The sequence below is a fragment of the Terrapene carolina genome, unplaced genomic scaffold, assembly GCF_002925995.2.
Source record: "Terrapene carolina triunguis isolate 2854851 unplaced genomic scaffold, T_m_triunguis-2.0 Scaffold62, whole genome shotgun sequence".
NCBI classification, from domain to species: domain Eukaryota; kingdom Metazoa; phylum Chordata; order Testudines; family Emydidae; genus Terrapene; species Terrapene triunguis.
Window position 1 is genome coordinate 44359097 of NW_020664413.1, and position 21254 is coordinate 44380350.

Genomic DNA, 21254 nt, shown 5'->3' on the forward strand with positions numbered 1-21254 from the left:
ACCCCTGCTCTAAAGTTTTACATTGTTTTGTTTTTTAGTTGAGTTATGTAACAAAAAAAATCTACATTTGTAAGTTTCACTTTCACAATAAAGAGATCGCATGACAGTACTTGTATGAGGTGAATTGAAAAATACTATTTCTTTTGTTTATCATTTTTACAGTGCAAATATATCTAATGAAAAATAATAAAATAAAGTGATCATTGTACACTTTGTATTCTGTGTTGTAATTGAAATCAATATATTTAAAAATGTAGAAAAACATCCAAAATATTTAATAAATTTCAATTGGTATTCTACTGTTTAACAGTGTGATTAAAACTGTGATTAATCATGATTAATTTTTTTAATCATGATTAATTTTTTTGAGTTAATCGTGTGAGTTATCTGTGATGAATTGACAGCCCTATTTATAACAAAGTATGGGAGCAGAGTTAAGATTAAGTGTTCTTAAAAATACATTTCAATACTTTCCATTTTTAAATTCACATTAATCTAAGATTTCTAGTTTTGAGGATGTTATATTCCAATATTATTTTAAGATGTTTCCCATTTAAATTTCTACTACTCTAAAGAAGGAATACTTTTTCTACTCAGGGTTAAGAAAGTATTCTGCCGGGAAAAAGATGAAATGCAGTTTTTGCAGACCTGAGATGGTATTTCAGGAAAACTTCAGAACAGAATTTTATTTTGCTATGGTACAACTGATGGCTGTACTGCTCAAGTTCATATCAGAAGTAAATCTTTTGAAATATTCTCACATCTCTAGATCTTTTGAAATATCGTCACCTCCAATACTCTCACACATCTCAGTCTGTACAATGAAAAATTGAGCATCTTAGAATTGGTCTTGGAAAAAAGTCATTTATGTTCTTCCAAAACTTGGGCTGACAAAGGAAAATTAGCATTTTCATCTGAACAGTACTGAAGGCCTGTTCTAGATTATTATTGTACTGGGCCCTTCTTTCTAAAAGTGCCTCTGACTGGTTGAGATCAGTTATCTATTTATCTAAATGTTTACACCATGCTCATCACAGGTTGAGTGAGTGCCTATGGTAGGACAGCTAGTGTGTGGCTGTTTACCTCTGTTACTAATGGCTTGTCTACAGGCAGATGTTACCTAGTTTTATACCGATCTAAGATTATCCACATGCCACCTTAATTAAATTGGGGAAACATCACTCACTGGTGTAACTTTGTGCGTAGACCAGGCCGAACAGATGTTGGTAAATTGGAATATGGGAAAACTTATTATTTTCAATTCTAGGAACATGAACATACAGTGGAATTTTGGATACTGTGCAGCAAAAACTGTAGGTAAATGTTGGACTTTCTATGGCAACCACTGTATGTCTGCTCAGCCTGATAGCCAGAACAAGTCTGGTATTCTTATCTCAACAAGCATAAAATTATTTGATTATCACCACAAATTGTTTGGGTTCTGACTGTACTATTACCCTTGGTCACCCATTAGCTAACTTGCTAACTTAATTTACACAGTAAATTTGATAGGAACGGCACTGTAACTGATTAATGGCAGAACTACCATTGGCTTCAGTTTTCAGAGTAGCAGCCGTGTTAGTCTGTATCCGCAAAAAGAACAGGAGTACTTGTGGCACCTTAGAGACTAACAAATTTATTAGAGCATAAGCTTTCGTGAGCAGGCTGATAGCATAGCCATCCCTGCAAAGCCTGAGTGTGCTACATGTATTTTTTCCACCAAGATTTATGCTACAACTATTGCTTAATCAGTCTTGAAATTTGAATAGTGATTACCATTCCACAGTGATAAAATCTCCATGTCACTCTTAGTTAAATCTGCCTGAAAAAAAGAAAAATTAGTGGTGTGTTCTTGAAAAGTTTTGGCAGGGTAATCACAGGGATGGGTTAATGGTTGGGATTCAGGATAGTCAGGTATATATTCCTCAATGATGATATCATCGCTCTCATTAGGACCCAGACTCCTTGTTCTTGGTATCATGTCTCTCATCTCTTGTATATCTGACTCTATGTCCCGACCCTCCTTACTCCATGCAGGTTCATTCCCTATGAAATCCTCTGCAAAACAGGAATAGAAAGAGAGAAATAAAACTAGGAATTCTTAGCGGATAGAATAGCTCAGCTGTTCATGGGTTATGTTGTGTGCTAGACAGAAAATATCCATAACAATTAAAAACATATCCCTTTATTATATAAGAGCTATATATTATATTGGGGGACTAGCAAGAAAATATGAGCTGTGGTATCTGCTGCATGCTGCTGGTACCCAGCTCACTGACTCTGCCTTGTCCGATCCCACTGCTATGATGGATGCACTGGTTTCTAAATGAGGATGGGGCTGGGACTGGGGCTATTTGGTGACTCAACCCAGACAAGACCGAGGTGGCATTGGTACTAGGACAAGAGAAGTAGGCTGACCCAATATATTTTTCAGGGAGGATACTGCAACCTCTAAAATGGGTTATTTTGAAAATAAGATATTAAAACATCCCAACTGGTTTTCAATTAAATTGCATAGTGTTTTATAAAGGGACTTCACTTAAATGAAGCTGGCAGCAGTCTCACCTATTGCTGGTTACAGCAAAAGGAACCCTTAGCCCAATCCTTTATTGAAGGTCATTAATCCCAGAGGTAAAAATAGGCTGTAACTTGGCTATTTCACTGAAATCTTGCAACTTCATTCTTGCATTGTTGTTCGCAGTGAGCAGAAGCAGTCAACTCACTTGATCATTGTGGAGGAATCAAAAGAATCACAGACCATCTGGCATCCTACTCTGCTCTTAAAGCAAAGCTATTGGAAAATACGAACTCCCTTCAGAAGCTAGATCCCTCCAGGAACTAATACCCACTCACACTTACGCATAAACACAACATCTGTCTCTAGATTTATTAGCATTTGATCCATGTGGGAATGTGGTTAATGACTATGGATTACCATACGATTCTGTGGTCTCCATAATATCACTGTCCTGTGGCTGTAGAAGCTCTGAGTCTGCATTATAAACTAAAAAGTTGATTTCCATTGGCTCAGCTGTGTTACTATCAGGGTACTGTAGTACAGAACCAGTGGGAACATTTGGTAGTGGAGTTGAGACAGGACAGGATTTACTAGACAGTACAAAATCTTCTCTACGTCTTGATGCTTTCTCCTGTATTCCTACATCTGCTCTTTTACTGTCTTGGTCTTTACTTCTGTCACTTTCTTTTCCTGATATGTCTGTAGGAAGGTGAATGAAAGAGAGAAGTAAACTTGCAACCACTCATCTGTAGAATAATTGTCTTATATGTATAAGATGCATTTCTGGTTCAAGTTACTGTACCACTAGAGTGCCTGCTAACAAACGTTGGTGAGTGTATAAGGGGAAAATAAAAAATTTAAATTGCAGTAAAGCAGTACATCAAGATTCAGCCTATACTGCAACCACTTACAGATAATTAAAATTCTATAGTGCAAAACTCCAATAAATAAAATCTTTGATGAATTGAATTATTGTTTCTTTACTTATAGATAGACTAAAATAACTAAATTTGTTTATGTAATATCACCAGTAGCACTGAAGCAATTTAAAGCTAATAGTTTACCAAATTGGAGAGAGAAAACAAATCTAGCTTCAGTATGAACAATATCTATTAATGTCCCTCCTGACCTCTGTCAATGGGAAGGGAACCGGGTTTACAGTTGGTCTCTATAAAACCTTGCATATTTATGTTTTATCTTTCTAGAATCACCATTGCGTGGGCTCACATTTTTTGCAGGCCTCCGAACAGTTGTATGTCAAAAATTTGTGAACTAGAATCATCACTGTCAGTATGACAAATGTCTTACTAGAACAGAGAGCTATAGATTTTTGCATTAGTGACATTTTTATGAACATATTTTTTCATGAAATTACATCACAGTGAATCACCTCCACTCAACTTCCCCATGACAGATAACATGAAGCTCGTGGCCAAGCAAAACATTTTTTTAGGAAACCTACAACTCCACTCTAGGGTCTTCATATTCCTCTTCTCCATACAGTTCTGTCTTTTGGGCTCACAAAAACTTGCCATTGTCTGCACAAACCCCATGGAAACTGGTGGTTAGGAGGTCTGTGAAACTTGAACTTTGAACAGACCTGACACTGGTCCACATTCAATTGTGTTCTGTGTTAATGAATGAGTACTGATTAACTACAACCTCATGTCTGCCAATGGTCAATGAATACTTTCTGCAAACTTTTTACTTGTTATGGATAAGAGCAAATTAGATAGATAGATAGATAGATAGATAGATAGATAACTATTGTCCATGTTATATTTTAATAATCTGGCTCACATTAATTAAAGAACATTGGACAAAACAATGGAATTTTCTAGGACAGTCCCTAGTAAAATTTCCAAGAAAAACTACAATGACATTTCTGCAAATGGGTGCACACACTTGAAACCCAAACTTTGTCTATGGTTTGGTGAAACGATTTGACATAGGTACAATAGCTGTGTTTGAACACAGTCTTCTTCAAAATTCAGGGCCTGTACACCCATGCAAACTGGTTCTGATAAGGAAAAAGAATCCCTGGAAACAACTATATCACTTCTATGTAGTTAGTTTGTCCACAAGTAATTTATCTGGTATACAAAAAAGGCTCATTTCCAAATTGTTTTAAAAACTGATTTTTTTTCAAATTGTGATTTATTATCGTAACATACTTAATAAATACACAGCCAAAATACTTTAAAAAATTAAATATTTTTTAACAAATTGCAACATCCTCCATTGCCACTGAGATTCTAATCCTATTATCCCAGAATCAAAGCAATTCTGATGGAAGTGTTGACTTGCACTGCTGTCAAACATGAAGAAAGGTGAGAAAAATACCTACAACAATTCTTTCCAACAGAAATCACTGAAATGACATTGCAAGCAATAACATAATATGCTCTCTATGTAGGCTGACCAATAAGTAATTCTATATGCTATATATTCATACAAACTTAAAATGAAAATCAAGGGATAAATCATAAGACATAAAGTAAATTCCAGAGGAATTTAACCTAACAAGCTTAATTTCCTGAAAGTATATCATAGTGCAAGTCATTCTGACTGACTTTCTGCCACTTTCAATGCTAACAATAAATGTCAGTATCTCATAGCTATTTATAGCTTCCCACTTCCAGGTTATGGAACAAGTTTAATCACAGTATATGACATCACAAATGCCATAAATTCCACTGCAACCTGCGTAAACCATGGTGCTTTCGATGTCACAGCATAGCATTATATATTTAGGGATACCTTCAGTAAACCGGGAAGTTCCAAGGATTTCATAGACAGACAAAATATTTGTTAAGGGTTAGTTAACACTTATTTGCGTATTGAATGCCCTCCGAGTTTGGTTATCATTATTATTTATTACTCTAGCACCCCAGGCAGAGACTCCCATTGCACTAGATGCTGTACAGACACAGAACAAAAAGCCAGTCCCAGTCCCAAGTAGTTTACGATCTGAGCATAGACAAAAGACAATAAATGGATACAAATACATCCCCGGGTGAGTACAAGGAAACAATAAGACACATTGGTACGTGTGATGGGCTGTGGTCTCAGCACCCCAGCAACCTAACTGTTGTCAAGTTTTCTGTAGGCATCATGTCAAAGGAGACTTTTGGAGGAGAATAATGACTTTGTTTTTTGGATGTTTACAGGGAGCTTGTCCCATGCATGAGGAGCAACTTGATTAACAGAGGCATTCAGCACAGAAAGCGGGGCTTAATTCTGCTTTTATTTTTGCTTTACTGTTGAGTTTTAAAGTGGCAGTTGATTAAAAAGCCCAAGCAACTCATAATAATTTAGAAAGTAGAAGAAATATTTAATAAGGAGCATATCTGGGAAATAGTTGTCCATTGCCAAATAATTATGCATATGGAATGGTATATTTTTCCAGTTTAATAACAATGATCTATAAATTATGGTTTACAACACTCAGAATGACAATGGACATGTCTATAACCTGTCAGCAAAGATCACACAGGGCAGGTTTCCTCTAGGATGGCAAAGAGATGTTAAAAAACACTCCTCATAATCAAGCTAACAGGATGGTCAAATGAGAATCATTAATAACAGATTAATCATTTTGCTGAGATTATTATTAGGGCTGCTTGAAAATTTTCCATGAAAACTGATTTTTATAGAAAATTGGGTTTTTAACCAACTAAATTTTTTCACAATAAAGGTCCGCTTTGTGAAGAAAATTTTGATTTTTTTTAAACAAAATAAATGTCCAAAAACTTAAAAGCTTTTGGTTTTCAGTTTTCATCTGAAAACCAAAATATTTCAGCTGAAAATTTTCCATTTGGATATGTGGCTATAGTGTCTCATGGGAGTTGAGTTTGATTGCCTCATGTTCCTACTTGCTTTTATGGGCTGGGCGTCTGTACCTCAAAGTAGCACCCTGGAACCCCCATATTCACCATGGCGATGTTACTATGCCATGTTTTGTACAAAGTATCATAGTCTTGATCTGTTGAACAATAATATCCTGTTGGACTGTATGTACTATCATTGTATGTGAAGTTATGAAGAATTACTATGTGTTACTGAAACATGTTGCGAGGTTGGGAACACCCACAACCAGTCTTTCAGTTACAACAAAACTGTAGCAATCAATAGCCAGGCAGCGCTAATGGCTCATCAACACACAATCCACTATCCTAAAGTCTTCTAGGAGAAAGCATGTGGGCAATGGAGACTGCCTGACCAATGGGGGCTGCCTAACCCCCCACATAGAATTATAGGACTGGAAGGGACCTCGAGAGGTCATCTAGTCCAATGGTTCTCAAAGCCGGTCCGCTGCTTGTTCAGGGAAAGCCCCTGGCGGGCCGGGCCGGTTTGTTTATCTGCCGCATCCGCAGGTTCAGCCAATCACAGCTCCCACTGGCCGCAGTTCTCCGATCCAGGCCAATGGGGGCTGCGGGAAGTGGCGTGGGCCAAGGGATGTGCTGGCCGCCGCTTCCCGCCACCCCCGTTGGCCTGGAGCGGCGAACCGTGGCCAGTGGGAGCTGTGATTGGCCGAACCTGTGGACGCTGCAGGTAAACAAACCGGCCCGGCCCGCCAGGGGCTTTCCCTGAACAAGCAGTGGACCAGCTTTGAGAACCACTGATCTAGTCCAGTCCCCTGGATCACATCAAAGCTCTTTCCAGCAAGCTGGAAGAAAATATAAGAGAGAGACAGTGGCATCATCACTTGGCCTCTCTCCAGCCCAGCCCCTGACTCAACACCTGGAGGAATATCTGGAGGACAAAGACTTTGAACTGGAAGGTAGTCCCGGTCTGTGTATTGAGGGTCTGTAACCTGCTTGTACCATCTGTCAGGGTAAGACACTGCTTGATTCAAATTGTGTTTAGTTTGTAGAACTTAGGCTGCACATTTATTTTTATTTCTTACGTAACCAACTTTGATCTCTATGCTTGCTACTTATAATAACTTAAAATCCATCTTTCTGTAGTTAATAAACCTATTTTACCTAAAACAGTGTGTTTTGGCTGAAGTGCTTGGGAAATCTCAGCTTAGTTTACAAAGGCTAGTGTTTGTGCACTCCACATTGAGGGAATGGAGAACTGGATAATGAACTTACACTGGCCAGGCTTCTGACCAGTGCAAGACAGTACAGTTCTGAAGTAAAAGACTGGGGAGCTGGGGGGAATTGGCTGGAGTCTCTCTATTGTTGGTTCATGAGTGGCTGGGAGAGCATTCATGTAACTCAGTTGGGTGTGTCCCTGCCCATGGATGGCTCTGTAAGTGCAGTATCTGCCAGAGGTATATAACTTGACATCAGCATCACAGTGTGAGGACCAGCCCAGGTTGGTGGGACGGAGGGCTCAGCTTTCTCACACTGCAGGTTGCACCCCAGGGACTCCTTCAGAGCTTCTCAACCAAACTTTATCTCCCACAATACAGGATGGCCATGGAACTCCCATGACACACCACTTTCCCGCACCAAGAGAGGACCAAGACCATGATGCATTGTGTATCCTATGGAGAATAATGGGAGCACGGAGCACCCAAGTTACAACTCCCATGAGGCAGCATGCCATTATTTCAAAATCAAAATATTTCAGTTTTCATTTTTTTTGCTGAAAAGCCAATTGTCTGTGAGGGGGGAAAAAAGCATTTTCTGACCAGTTCTAATTACTATACATCATCTTTTGTGAACAATTATCACGTCTTGATACTTCCATTTCAATGACATTGTCCTTCTTTTAAAATAATATGTCTTCTAGCTACTGTTCTCTATATAATCATGTTTTATAGAATATATTTTCTTAATTAAAGTACAGGAATGTTGTAGGAAATAAGGCACTACTTCACTGGATGTACACACTGTGGAGTATGAATTGAAACCTCCAACAATTCAGTAGCATGCATGGCAGAGGAGTGTTTCTTAAAAGAAATTAGAGTAGACTGATAGAGTTCAGTGGAGTTACACCATCAGGGAATCTGGCCCAACATGTGAATTTAGTGTCCATAAAAGACTGAATTCCTTGGAGAATGAAGTCTTCCGTCCTCCACTGCAAAGGAACAATACTAAGACCGGCAGCTACGCAAAGTTCCCTGTACTGCCGCACTCATGTCCCTTACTCTGATCAGTTCATTCAGAAGGTGTGAAACAGCAGCATGCTGCAGTAGAGAAGACACTGAACTGGATCTATTCCAAATTCTTCCATTGACTCACTATGTGACCAAAGGCAAGTCGCTTAACCTCACTGTGCCTCAGTTTGCTATCTGCACAATGCAGATAATTGTATGCAGTGATGGTCTCAAGATACCAGAGACAGAAGTTGGGTGAGGTAATACCTTTCATTGGATCAACTTTTATTGGTGAAAGAGACAAGCTCGGTGTAGCTCAAAAACTTGTCTTTCACTAACAGAAGTTGGTCCAATAAAAGATATCACCTCACCTATCTTTCCCTTCAGATGCAGATAATGATACTTAAGCACCGTTGTGCTTTTTGATCTATGGATGAAAAGTGCTATGCAGGTGCTAGGTATGATTATTTTTGTGGAACTGTATATTCAGTTGAAAATAACCGATTCCACCAATCACTGACAGTTTTTACTAATAAGCCTTAAATCCAAAAACCTTAAAAGGAAAAATGTCAACTTACAATTTACTTTTTATGTGAAAATCTCTGTGTTTCAACTTCTTTGTCCTGAGGAAAGCTACATTATATGAGTGATCTTATGTAGTATTTTTAACCTTTTGTCATAACATTTGTGTTATAGCCTGCTTTCTCAATAGATCAATAACTCCCAGTCCCTAAAATCAATTTAGAGATTATTTACTCTAATGGAGCAACCTATAAAACTTGTCGGAGTGTCTTTACTGTCAAATTGTTATCAAGTATCATCGCTGCAATTATCAGCTGCCATCACTGCTATCTGTTGAAATATGCACAAGATTGAATAGTCTCTATTATAAAAGTGCTGAAGTGAACAAAGACAGATTATATAGTTACTAGGGGTTTGGAATATTAATTAAACATCAGGGCTTTCAAATTAGAATCCCAGATGTTTGATCATTATGATAATCTACTGTTAACTGCGTCCCCTTAAAGGCCTCAGAAACATTCCACTAATCCTCCAGTGGTGAAAGGTTGAAGACCCTTAGGCTATAGAGCACTGAGCTCCTATGCCATCAATTATATAAGACATGGCCTTTTTAGCAAAATAGAGTCATTCATTTAGTGGGCCTTCTGTTAAGGAAGCTCTTGAACAGCTGTCTAAGTAGGTTGTGTGTAAACACTTTCCTTACCAACAGGGGTCCTTTGCAAGATAAAGCACTTTGCTTTCCACACAAGCTGTTTACTCTGAATCAATATTCTAGAGTGTTAGTAACTATCTCTTCACAATGGGGCAGTGCAAGCAGCCCTGACTACTGATAGATCTTCATGCAAGCTGCCCATGACAACACCACCACTCGCTGGGCCTGGATCCCCTGCTCTGTTCTGCCCAGCCCAGGTACGCAATGGACACTATCAGCCCCAAAACCTGGGCAGAGTTGCATCCCAGCAAGTGCTATAGCTTTCAAGATAACGTATCAGCCTGGTAGGGGGCAAGAGTTCAACTCCTACTCAGGAATTTTTAATTTCCTTCCTTTTTTAAAATTTAATTTAATTTGTACTTGTTTGTTATTATTTTTAAGAGAGGCCATTCCTCCCAAGCCCATGGAACTGAGTTGGCAGTGTGGAAAGCAGTGTCCTGTGTGTGCAGTCTACAGGCAGGAGTGCAGACAGCCCTTTTCAGCAGCAGACGTGCTACTGTCACAGTCAACTTGGGAAGCACGTATGAAGATCTCTGCTAACAGCAAGAATGGCTGCTAGCACAGATCTTCCATGATAATAAATATAGTCTTCTTAATAATACATCCAGCTCTTTATGGTTTCTAATAAATTATCCAGCTGAGAAGGACAGTGGCAATGGAACAACCCTGTTGCCTGCTAGTGATTTACTGACAGTATTTCCTTCTTCACTACATGCTAAAGTTAATATATGGATAAGACTCAACTTCAGTAGTAAACCCAGAGCAACCTCAGAACTTTATAAGAAGCAACAGAGATAGAGACAGCAGCATAAGATCTAAAAGTGCCACAGATCACACCACAAACAGCAGAAGTTTGAAGAATGCAGGTAGACCTCTAACTAGGCCAAGGTTGAGGTAAAATAAGACGCTTCTGAATAGTCACCTAAAGCTCAAGTCAAACTTGTGTGGGGTCTGAAAGGAATTTAGTTAACTTTCTTTTTTCTTTTTTCCCCACACAACTGTCCATCTGGATTCCAGGCAAGTACAATGGGCCCAACCCAACTTGCACTGAAGTCAACAGACAAACTTACATTCACTCCAATGGGGCTCGACTGGGGCCTAAATGAGTAGCATCAAAGCACTATTTTATGATACTATAACTGCTTGTGACATTTGCAGCCCAACCAGAAGCAGGAAGTATTGGAAGAATGAATGACATGTGGCAGATGTTGGTTACATCTCTTAATGCCCTACTGGAAGGTGCTTAGATACTACAGTGAGGAAAGCAATATAATAACCTGTGTAAAGCAGAAGTCTCACAAGAAAGCTAGTTCTTGCAAGATTTTTGAGTCTGGTTTTGGAGGCCCAAGAGCACCATGTAAGTTGACTTGGTTCTTTTCTTTGGTGCCTGTGATGGGGTGTGCATCCCACACCAGCCCTGGTAAGGTAAATGAGGGTTTGAGAGGCCAGTTAGGTCACCTGGCATCACAGGAGAGAAGAAGGGCCAGGGCCAACGGATAATGAAGCCCAGCTGGGAAAGGGTTGGGAAAGCACTACAAAACCAGGAGGCTGAAAGCAGAATGGGGTTACAGGGACAGTTACAGTGAAGCCTCCAGGAACAAGGAGGAAGTCCAGGGGAAGAGTAAGTCCTGGGATATTGTCCAGGAATAGCCCGAGGAGGGGCTGAATATTGTCCAGAGAAGGTATCTGGACAGTGGTCCTGTAGGACTTCATAATCCCAGAAGGGGTGGACTAAACAGTGACCTGGCCAGAGGGCCAAGTTACCAGAAGAAAGATCATCACAGAGTGAGCAATGAGCAGCAAGAGGGATGCACCAATGATGCAAAGGATTCCCAAACCTAAATGCAAGGAGAAGCACTAGCGGTAAGTGGTAACCCCCTTGCAGTAACTTTCACTTGTGTACCAGAATTTAAGCTTCCATTTTAAAAACATTAAGTCCCCAACCCTTACGGCTGTGAAGATAACCCTGAGCAGTGCAAAGGGTTTGGACTATAAAGCAAAATCTGGTCAATGGTCTTTAAACACCTTTTCTCTCCTCTAAAGAGAAAGAAAATAGGGCCTTTAAACTGTCTGCAAGCAAAATAGTGCCAACCCCTCCCCCCGAGATTTATGCTGAAGATATTAGCACTGCCTCTGCGAGGAGCCAAACCTCTCCAGTAAAGCCATTACATGCTCATTTCCCATTCCCCTTGCTGCTAGCTTGCACTTCCTTTTTATATGGCTCCAGGCTGGAGACTCAGGTTCTAGCTGTTTTGCAGTTCTGCTGGGTAACCCTTGCCTCTTTCTGTATAGAACCCCAAGGTTATCTAACCCAGATACCCTCTTGCCCTTTCCAAGATGCAGATGGATACTAGAGCCTATCACAACAGCTACCAATCCTCATCATGGAATCAAATATATGATGTTCAACCATCTAACATGTATCCACTTTGTGCCTACCAATACACAACATGAGACTCAGCGGACCCATATGTTTCCTACAAATGTTACAGTGAAACTCCAGTACACATTTCAATAGACTAAGCACTCTATTGAGATGACATTTGCAGGGTGTTTATTCATAGTAGTAGTTAGTAAATATCATGAGCCATTTCAGTTTACTTAAATTCCCTGTAAGCTTGGCTTAAGGACCATGCATGCTAAACTGTCAATTTCTGTTCAGAAGGATTAAAGTGCATGATAGCACAGATGGTGTTCAGCTGAGAGGTTTCAATTTCAGCCTATCCGAAGAAGTAGTGACATGTAAGCATGTAATTGTTCAAAGCAGAGGTAGAAGCCACAAAAAGAGTATTCAGAGGCTTGGTTACAAATACTAAGGGCTTTTATGACTTCAGTATTGTGGCACAAGTACTGTTCCAATACGACATTCTTCCTATATAGGGCACCTTTAATATTTATCTGCTACAATTCTTAGATAGTGAACGACACCCCTGTGCAGAAGGCCAGCATAAGATATATAGACCATTAAATTCCCATTTAAACGGTTCAGGTCTTAAAAAGGCCTTGTGCTGTCACTCTGCACAGAGGAATTCCAGCCAGAAACAGTAATAGGTATACTCCAAAATATGTTAAATCTAAGCCCATATACATGTTTACGGAGTATGAGTCATTCATTCATAGTTTGTAATATTCTTTCTTAATTTTATTTTTAAAAAGGTAAACAGAGACAATGACTGCAACACTCAAACATAATAACTGATTTAATAGCTCTGTAATGCAATCTAATTCCAAATATGCTTAGCAAAACAAGTAAGCAAGAAAACCAAACTTCCAACCCTCAGACAGGACGAAAGATTACAAAAACTGGGCACAATACCTTATCAACTGGGGAGACCATGTTACATATTAAACATCAGATTATCAAACAGACAACAACCATAACCACCTCAGCATGAAACTGAGTAGTGAACGATGACCCCAAACACAGGATAATAAGGATTCTGCATACAGTTCAACTGAAAGAAGCCAAATCTATTCATAAATCTGTTTAGCCTTTTACTTATGACTTCTGCATATCTAGCTATTTTTAATGAACTGTTACTCCAGTGATTTATAATGAAGAGGCTTTTTTCTATGATCAGAATAACCTTGCAGCAGAGTGGCTCTAAGGAGCATAGCTTATTGTAGTGACAAGCTGTACTAGGAAGGTACTATAGCCCAAATACATTATGTCTGATTCAAATTCCACCTTGAGCTCATCTGTCAAAACAGCATTTATTCCGGAGAAGACAACTAATCAAAACTGAATAACCATTGGCTAACCCTATAACTGAGTGACTTATTTTTTTACACTTTCAGCAGACAGCTAAAGGGTCATTTTTTCAACCTTGTTGGGGTCTGGTGCATTCTGTGACTGCCCAGATGTTTAGATCCATAGATCCACTTAAATGATTTTTAGAGTGGTATCCCAAGTAGACTGAAATACTACATTTTGCTTCCCACAACAAACAAATCCACTTTTAATCCTGCATCTTAACTTATAAGTTTCTTAAGATTTATAGCCTGATCCTCCATGATTTTGAGCACAAAGCTTCCATTAACATTTTGTCCCTGTTGAATATAACCACATCATTGTAACAATTTGCAATAAAAATTTTTGGACAATGGAGTACCAAGGTACGCAGCACATTTCCTATACTGCAGCTTATAAAAGTCTTCCCAATTCATATTTAATCTTGCCATAGCAGGCATAGAATACTTTGAACCTGTGATTTTGGCTAATACAGTATGTATTCAAAGTGAACGTTATAATTGAATGTAGGACATTGCATAATTTCCCCTCCCCCCCCAGCCCTTTTCTAAATGGCACCTTCTGAAGAAGTGGCTGTTGAGAAGCACAGTGCTTTACTATGGAGTGTCTGGCATTTCTTCTCCTCCCCCGCTCACACAAATCTATTTGTGTTTCACAGGACAAAACAAACAAACAGGATTAGTATTGCACAGAAAGAATTGCAAACATATGTAATAAGCTGAAAAGCGAAGCCACCACTGCAAACATTATAAATAAGAAATATGCACGTAAGACAACTAGATGCATTTTTAAAGATCAATAGGGGGTTTGAAGGATAAAATGAACATGTGCTGTAGGTAGAGGAGGGTTTCGGAAATAACTTAGAGGCTATTCCCCATGGGTTTATCATACCTTGCACAGCTAACTCTTTCCATCTTTCTTTGTTTTCTTGAATGATCTGCACCAAGTTGTCCTTAAAGCTTGATAGGTCTACCGTTGCTAAAGAATTGTCTGTGGAAGTCCCTCCATCACTTGTAGTACTTTTAACACTGGGTCTTCTTTGTACATCAGCATTGCTTACTGCTCCCAAGCTATGCTGGCTAGAGAAATAAGAAAACTCTACATTATGAAAAGAGTTGAGGGTCTCCATTACATAAAAATAGCTCATTCACATTGATTCCTTAGGATCTATATGTAAATCACTAACTAGAAAACTGGCCTTAGTCAAGGAAAGTATAAGACACATTTCCTTATGAAACAAGTTGTTTCCTGTGAACAATTCTTAATGCCACATTTCCAGGAAATTACTACGAAAATGGAGCAGTGCTCCAACCTCCTGGCTAAGTACTTGGAAGGATTTTAACATACCAAGTTTGGCAGCACCTTTCTCTTCAACCCTTTGAAATGAGTGGGGCTGTTCTGGAGAGACATCTGTTGCTGATCCATGCCAGAAAAGCAATACATGACAGAGCAAATTCTGCTTTCAGATGCATGTGGTTGGCTCCAACTGCGAACATACCACAGGAGCTCTGTGCATGTTATCTAAAGGCAGGATTTGGTTCAATTACCTTCAACCCCACTGCTTCAAAATACACCAGTAAAGCAGGACTAAGTGTTAAGAAATGTGTTGAAATATTAACCTCAAAATTTGGCATTATCTGCCAAGCAACAGTTAGTGCATCAGGTCAGAAAGTGTGTGTGTGTACATGTGAGAAATTGATACATTCAAAATTAATTCTCTTAACACCAAAGGGTGGGGCCTATTTTGTGGCCATGCCCCAACTCATGTCATACCAGTTTTTGTTTTCCACATGATACTGCTTGCCTAATATGATCTCAAAGATTTAGCACAAAAGAGTAAATGCTTGTATGCACATAAATGGGCTCCAATTTTCCCAGCAAAGAAAAAGTACAGTTACAAGTAACATTTCATTGAAAGTATAAGTACGGTGTAAGGAACTGCAAATTAGAACTTCCCTGTGCCCCAGAGGTGTTAAATGGAAAGGACATGGTGTATTTCTAATGTTTTTTTCAGTCAACAACTTAAAATGTACTCCATATGTAATGCCGACAGATCCTCGTCGTCGGCGGGTGGGATCGAACCTGGGACCTCTGGTTGCATGAGCCTCTACTGCATGAGCTAAAAACCAACTGACCGTTAACTAAGGCTGTAGAAAAGACTCATTTTATCTCTCTCTCTAAGTGGTCTCAGTGCCACTAGATGGGACAGAGCACCACACCCAGAAGGTGTATGGGCTACACATACATTAGTGGTTTCCAGCTACTGGTATATGTGCATCAATGCTGGTACAGACTTCAGTGTATAATATTCTAGGCTCCCCATTCCTTCTATAGGGCCTACTTCTGCATCCCTTATTTAAGCAAATCTCCCTTTGCAGTCAGTGGGAGTTTTGTACAAATAAGGCCTGCATGATCAGGTACCTAATGTTAAACCTCTGTGCAAGACCCAGTAGAATGCCTCTGCTCACCTCTCATTCAGTTATGCACACTAATGTGAAACTGGGGGTTGAAGCTGCCTGAACTCCAATTGGAGTAAAAGTGAGCTGTTAAATAGTAGGTGACACCACTGATGTCTTAGTCTAGCACAGTTGCCCAAAGTGGTTTGGAACACTGCCCGCAACAGAAATGCACAAAGAATAAGTTAAACCTCAAAAACAGAAGTTATCATTCTGACACTACCAAATCTAACCAATACACTAAGGAATTATTGCACTGCAGTGTTTTTACAGTGGTATACTACGGTGAAGGGTTAAATCCACACATTAAAAAGAAAATGTGATAATAGACACTTCCTGGGTTTTGCTTTAAGAAGAAATGGCCCAGTATCTTTTATGATGGAAGAGAACCAGCAAACATTTTCTTTTTGTATGTCCAGAAGAAAATTCAACTTCAAGTCCTTAGAGGTGGGTACTTTGTTCTTTATTGTGTTTTTTGCCCTTCCATGCACATAGTGTCCTTGTCCAGTACAGGAACATAGTAGACAGCTGCAATTACAGATATTGCCACTAGGTGGTAACACAGTATAACTATTCACATCAGACTTCTGCAATATGAACAGATTAGAAAATAATTATGCTGCTGTTGCTAATGCTTAGTTACAAAGAAACACAAAGTAAAAGGAGAAAATGTTCAAACCTGTGTGCCCCAAAGGCAGAACTTTCAGACTTTGAAGCTTCCTCTATAAGAGGAATAATAATTTTCTCCATTGAGTCCGTTAGAAGAGAAAACGTGGGCTCTACTATGAAATCAATGAAACCTGAAAAGCAGAACGAGATTAATTCAGGTTGTACATTTTTCTGGGTCTCAAAGCCAATGACTAGTCTCTGTCTTTATTCACAAACTGGCTCCAACTTCAGAAACCACAGATTAGCAAAACTCTAAAGAGAAATCAAAGGGGTAGTCGTGTTAGTCTGGATCTGTAAAAGCAGCAAAGAGTCCTGTGGCACCTTATAGACTAACAGACGTATAGGAGCATGAGCTTTCGTGGGTGAATACCCACGTCTTCGGATGCATGTAGTGGAAATTTCCAGGAGTAGGTATGAAATTTCCACTACGTGCATCCGAAGACGTGGGTATTCACCCACGAAAGCTCATGCTCCTATACGTCTGTTAGTCTATAAGGTGCCACAGGACTCTTTGCTGCTTCTAAAGTGAAATGTCACCCAATGATATCCATAATGTCTGATCAAGCCGGAAAAAATTGGACTTCTAGGTTTTAATATCAGGATAATATTCTGAATACAAATGCAATCCAGATTCAATATACTTGAGATCTTTTTTTCTCTCTCAGTGTAATTTCCATAGTTATTAGTCTGCTGAGGAAAACAAAAAAACACCTGGAGAGGTACAGAAGTAACTAAATGCTAATATTTACAGTTTTTCACTCCTGTCTTCACTGAACCCTGTGCATTTCACAATAAGCTTTTCATTGGAGATTGCGATTAATTACTGAATAAAAGGGAAGCCATGACAGAGCCAATGGGCAAGAAGTCAGTCTACCAATGTTACCATTCAGCGCCTCATGCCAATGAGTCAATATTCCAAATTGCTGTTTATTATTCTGTGGAAGTAAAGTGTTATTTCACAGTGTGTAGGAGTGTTCTGTCAAATCAGTGAAGAGAACAAGTAATATCCCTGGGAGACAGCATTCATCCCACAGCTCTAAGATGTCAGCACTGAACAATGTATTTTACATTTTAAAGTGCTCATCAAGGTAGAGAATGACATAGCTAGAGAGAATAGGCATTATCCTCTGCTGAGCACTTAACAGACAAAATTTAGGTAGAACATGAGATTTGCTATGGATTTCACACTCTAATGTGCCACAGCACAAAGGTGAGCAACAGGTATAAGCTCAAGTACATTGCCACTTGAGTCTGGTTGGAAATGGAATGGGAGACGTATTAAATTACAAGATAATACTGGAGGATACTGTTCAGTTCAAGGATATGACATCTTAACATATAGGATCTCCCAGTCCCAGGATTATTTCTGGGGGACATGTTGACATTTGTGAAAGGCACTTTTCAAGGCATACTTTCCTCAGCAAACTTTTAGAGTTCATACCTGTTATTGGCCCCATAAAACTTTAAAGTAATTATTTTAATCCCTATTTTACAGATGATGGGGAAAGGCAAGGGCCTGCATTTCACCTTTGAAAAATTAGGCCCTAATTTGCTATCCCAAGGCTACACATTAAGGCTCTTTACTTTGAATGTAAGCTCTTCAGGGAAGATACTATCTTTTCTTTAGGTGTTTATACAATGAGATCATGATCTTTGATTGGGGCCCTTAAGTGGTACTGAAATACAAATGATTATTATCTAATCACAATAGGTCCTAACCAGACAAACACCTACAGTAACTCCTCACTTAACGTCCTAATTATGTTATTGAAAAATGCAACTTTAAGCAAAACGATGTTAAACGACTCCAATATCCCCATAAAAATTAATGTAAATAGGGGAGCTTAGGTTCCAGAGAAATTTTTTTCCCCAGACAAAAGACATTATATACATACACTGTATAAGTTTTAAACAATTTTAAGCAAACAATTTAATACTGCACTCACCAGTGATGATTGTAAAGCTTGGTTGAGGCGGCGGCGTAGCAGGGTTGGGGTGCGGGGGCTTGCCCCGCTCCGCCCACCGGGCGTTCCAGCTGGGGAATGGTGTCGGGGCGCCGGGGCTTGCCCACTCCGCCCACCCAGCATTCCAGCTGGGGAGTGGGCAAGCCCCGGCACCTCGACCCCGCGCTCGGGGGGGGGGGGGGGCGGGGAGTCAAACAGCGTCATAAGGGAACATTGCAGGACTTTAAAGGAGTATGTTCTCTGATAGGTCAGCGACCTAATAATGAAACAACATTCACTGGGAGGACGTTAGGTGATGAGTTACTGTACTTGAGTAGTCCAATTGAATTCACTGGGTCCACTCGCGTTCATATATAAATGTCTTCAGGATCAGGGGCCCAATCAGTAGCAGAGTTGGTATTAGAAGTCAGGAGTTTTATTAACTTCCAGTTATTAATCCACTATACCACAATGCCTTAGATATTAGCGTTTTGGGGGGAAAAAACTAGTCTGGCTCCTTCTAAGAAGAGAAAAGAATGTTTAATAGATTTGTCATGCTTCTCTATGTAAAATTTAAAAATAAATTCTGATTCTTATTGGTTCATAATATGGACTAGGTCCTTTAAATGACTTTTCAGTTGAACAATTTAAAAAGGCTGAGACAATAAGACTTTAAAAGTCATTGAATGGGGAAACATAAATAATATTATACCCATTTTACAGTTGGATTAAGTGAGATAGGAAATCACTTGCCTAAGGTCACACAGTGAGTCACCAGCAGTGCTGGAGATAGATGCCAGGAGCTTGTTTGAAGGGCCTTTTGAAAACAGTGAGTTACTTGTATCCAGCCAGCTTGACTCTATGGGTATATCTATGCTGCGATAGGGATGGTCTCAGAGCCTGGCCTGAGCCTGAATGTCTACACTGCAATTTTATAGCCCAAGTCGGCTGACCCAGGCCCGCCAAAGGGTACGTCTGCACTGCAATAAGACCTTTGTGACTTTGAGTAGGTGACAACTTCTCCATGCTTTGCTTTACCAAATTCTAAAATGTCTATAGTAACAGCTGGATCCCAAGAGTGCAGATTTCCAGTACCCTGATCTAACCACTAACATACTGTCCCATATGCTTCATATGCCATGCTGAAAGAGCTTAATGTCCCTTTTGACAACAGCATGTCACTAGTGTAATATGCTCTGATTTCTGAGAGTAAATGTGTAGGACGAAATGTGCTGTTTATAGTAGTATCTACAGCTTTTTGAAAACATTGTGTGCAGTGTGAGAATGGAGGATGACAACACTACATGCTCCTACATTTATGAGAAAAAGAAAACAGCACTGATCATTACCTATTTGGGACTGAGCCACCATGGTAGATTTGCGGTCACAGAGTGGGGAAAATGGTAGCCCTAAAGCAGCCTCCTTGTCTCCCTGGAAAAAGCAATGTTTCATATTATAAGAATACATATACAAAGGAGAAAGCCTGAACACTGCTCTCTGACCAATTACTTCTACAATTCACTTCTTTTCCTAAATTAAAACAAGCTGTGGGTAAAATAAATCTAATATTGTTTTTTTTAAATGAAAAAGAGAGAAGAAAAGGAAAAGTCAGCATTATAACTTAATTTTAACAATTTGCATTGAAAAGAATATGCTGAAAGCAAAGATCTTGTCAAGACCAAAGCATCTGCCACTGTGATTTAGTATTTGTCAGGGAAGGAAAATAAAAAGCATGTTTTATAAGGAGACCTTCTTCAGCCTCACAGCTTGGACTTGGAGCACCCAGACATCGTTCAACTTCTCTTGAAGAGACAGTGGGGGAGAGAAGGGGAAGCCGACCATTCTGATATTTTCCCAACTATATAACTGCATTTTAGAATGCAGGGGTCTCCACATTTGCCTGGAAATTCATTGATAAATTTGTAATTGTAGAATTAAGTCCTTTTGCAGGTGCATTTAAAATATAGACCTTTGATATTCTTATCATTTAGCACTGAACGATAATAAGGAACGGATGTAAGAAAAACATAGAAAAATAATTTCAATACAACTGCTTAAAAACAGCCTCACAGATAGAAGAATGTGCTTCAAATAGAAATGGAGGGTTTCACCACTTCTTCCCTTAAAGTCCAATTGAATTCCAAACCTAAGTGAAGCTATGGATAGATATCTAGAGCTAGAGGAAGAAAGCAGAGAGAAAATTTAAAAAAAATCTATCGGTGGCCATACATACAGAATGGGCCCAGAGAGAAAGAAAAGAGACAGAGGACCAAATTATGGCTGACCTTGTGCTTTATGCCTGAAATGGGTAGAGTGCCCAGAGACCCCTTCCCTCACCCTGCCCACATAGAAGGTACCCATAATTTGACTACAGGGAACAGAAGAGAGCAGGAGCAGGTAGTATTACCAAAAGGAGCTAATGGTCCCCAGAAGTGAACGACACGAATATAAATGAAGGCGATCCCCTGATTTCATCTAGCTGAGGATTTGGTTCCATGGGCTTCTACTGCACTAAAGGTTTTATTAAAAAAAAATTGAGCTAACCAACCTGGCTTTGCTTTCATGGCTTAAGATCAGGGCCGGCGCAACCTATTAGGTGACCTAGGCGGTCGCCTAGGGCACTAGCATTTG

General features: G+C 39.5%; 1 protein-coding gene across 1 annotated transcript in view; it reads right to left on the reverse strand.

Annotated features, from left to right (window-relative positions):
* Positions 1 to 21254, reverse strand: part of PDE1A (phosphodiesterase 1A) — a 265115-nt gene that overhangs the window by 4895 nt on the left and 238966 nt on the right. The window contains exons 10-14 of the mRNA XM_026647746.1: positions 19973 to 20118; positions 16691 to 16811; positions 14447 to 14634; positions 2936 to 3217; positions 1777 to 2058 (exon numbers count right to left, since the gene is read on the reverse strand). Of these exons, the coding sequence (XP_026503531.1) occupies positions 1777 to 2058; positions 2936 to 3217; positions 14447 to 14634; positions 16691 to 16811; positions 19973 to 20118 (1019 nt within the window). The remainder of the gene's footprint in view (positions 1 to 1776; positions 2059 to 2935; positions 3218 to 14446; positions 14635 to 16690; positions 16812 to 19972; positions 20119 to 21254) is intronic.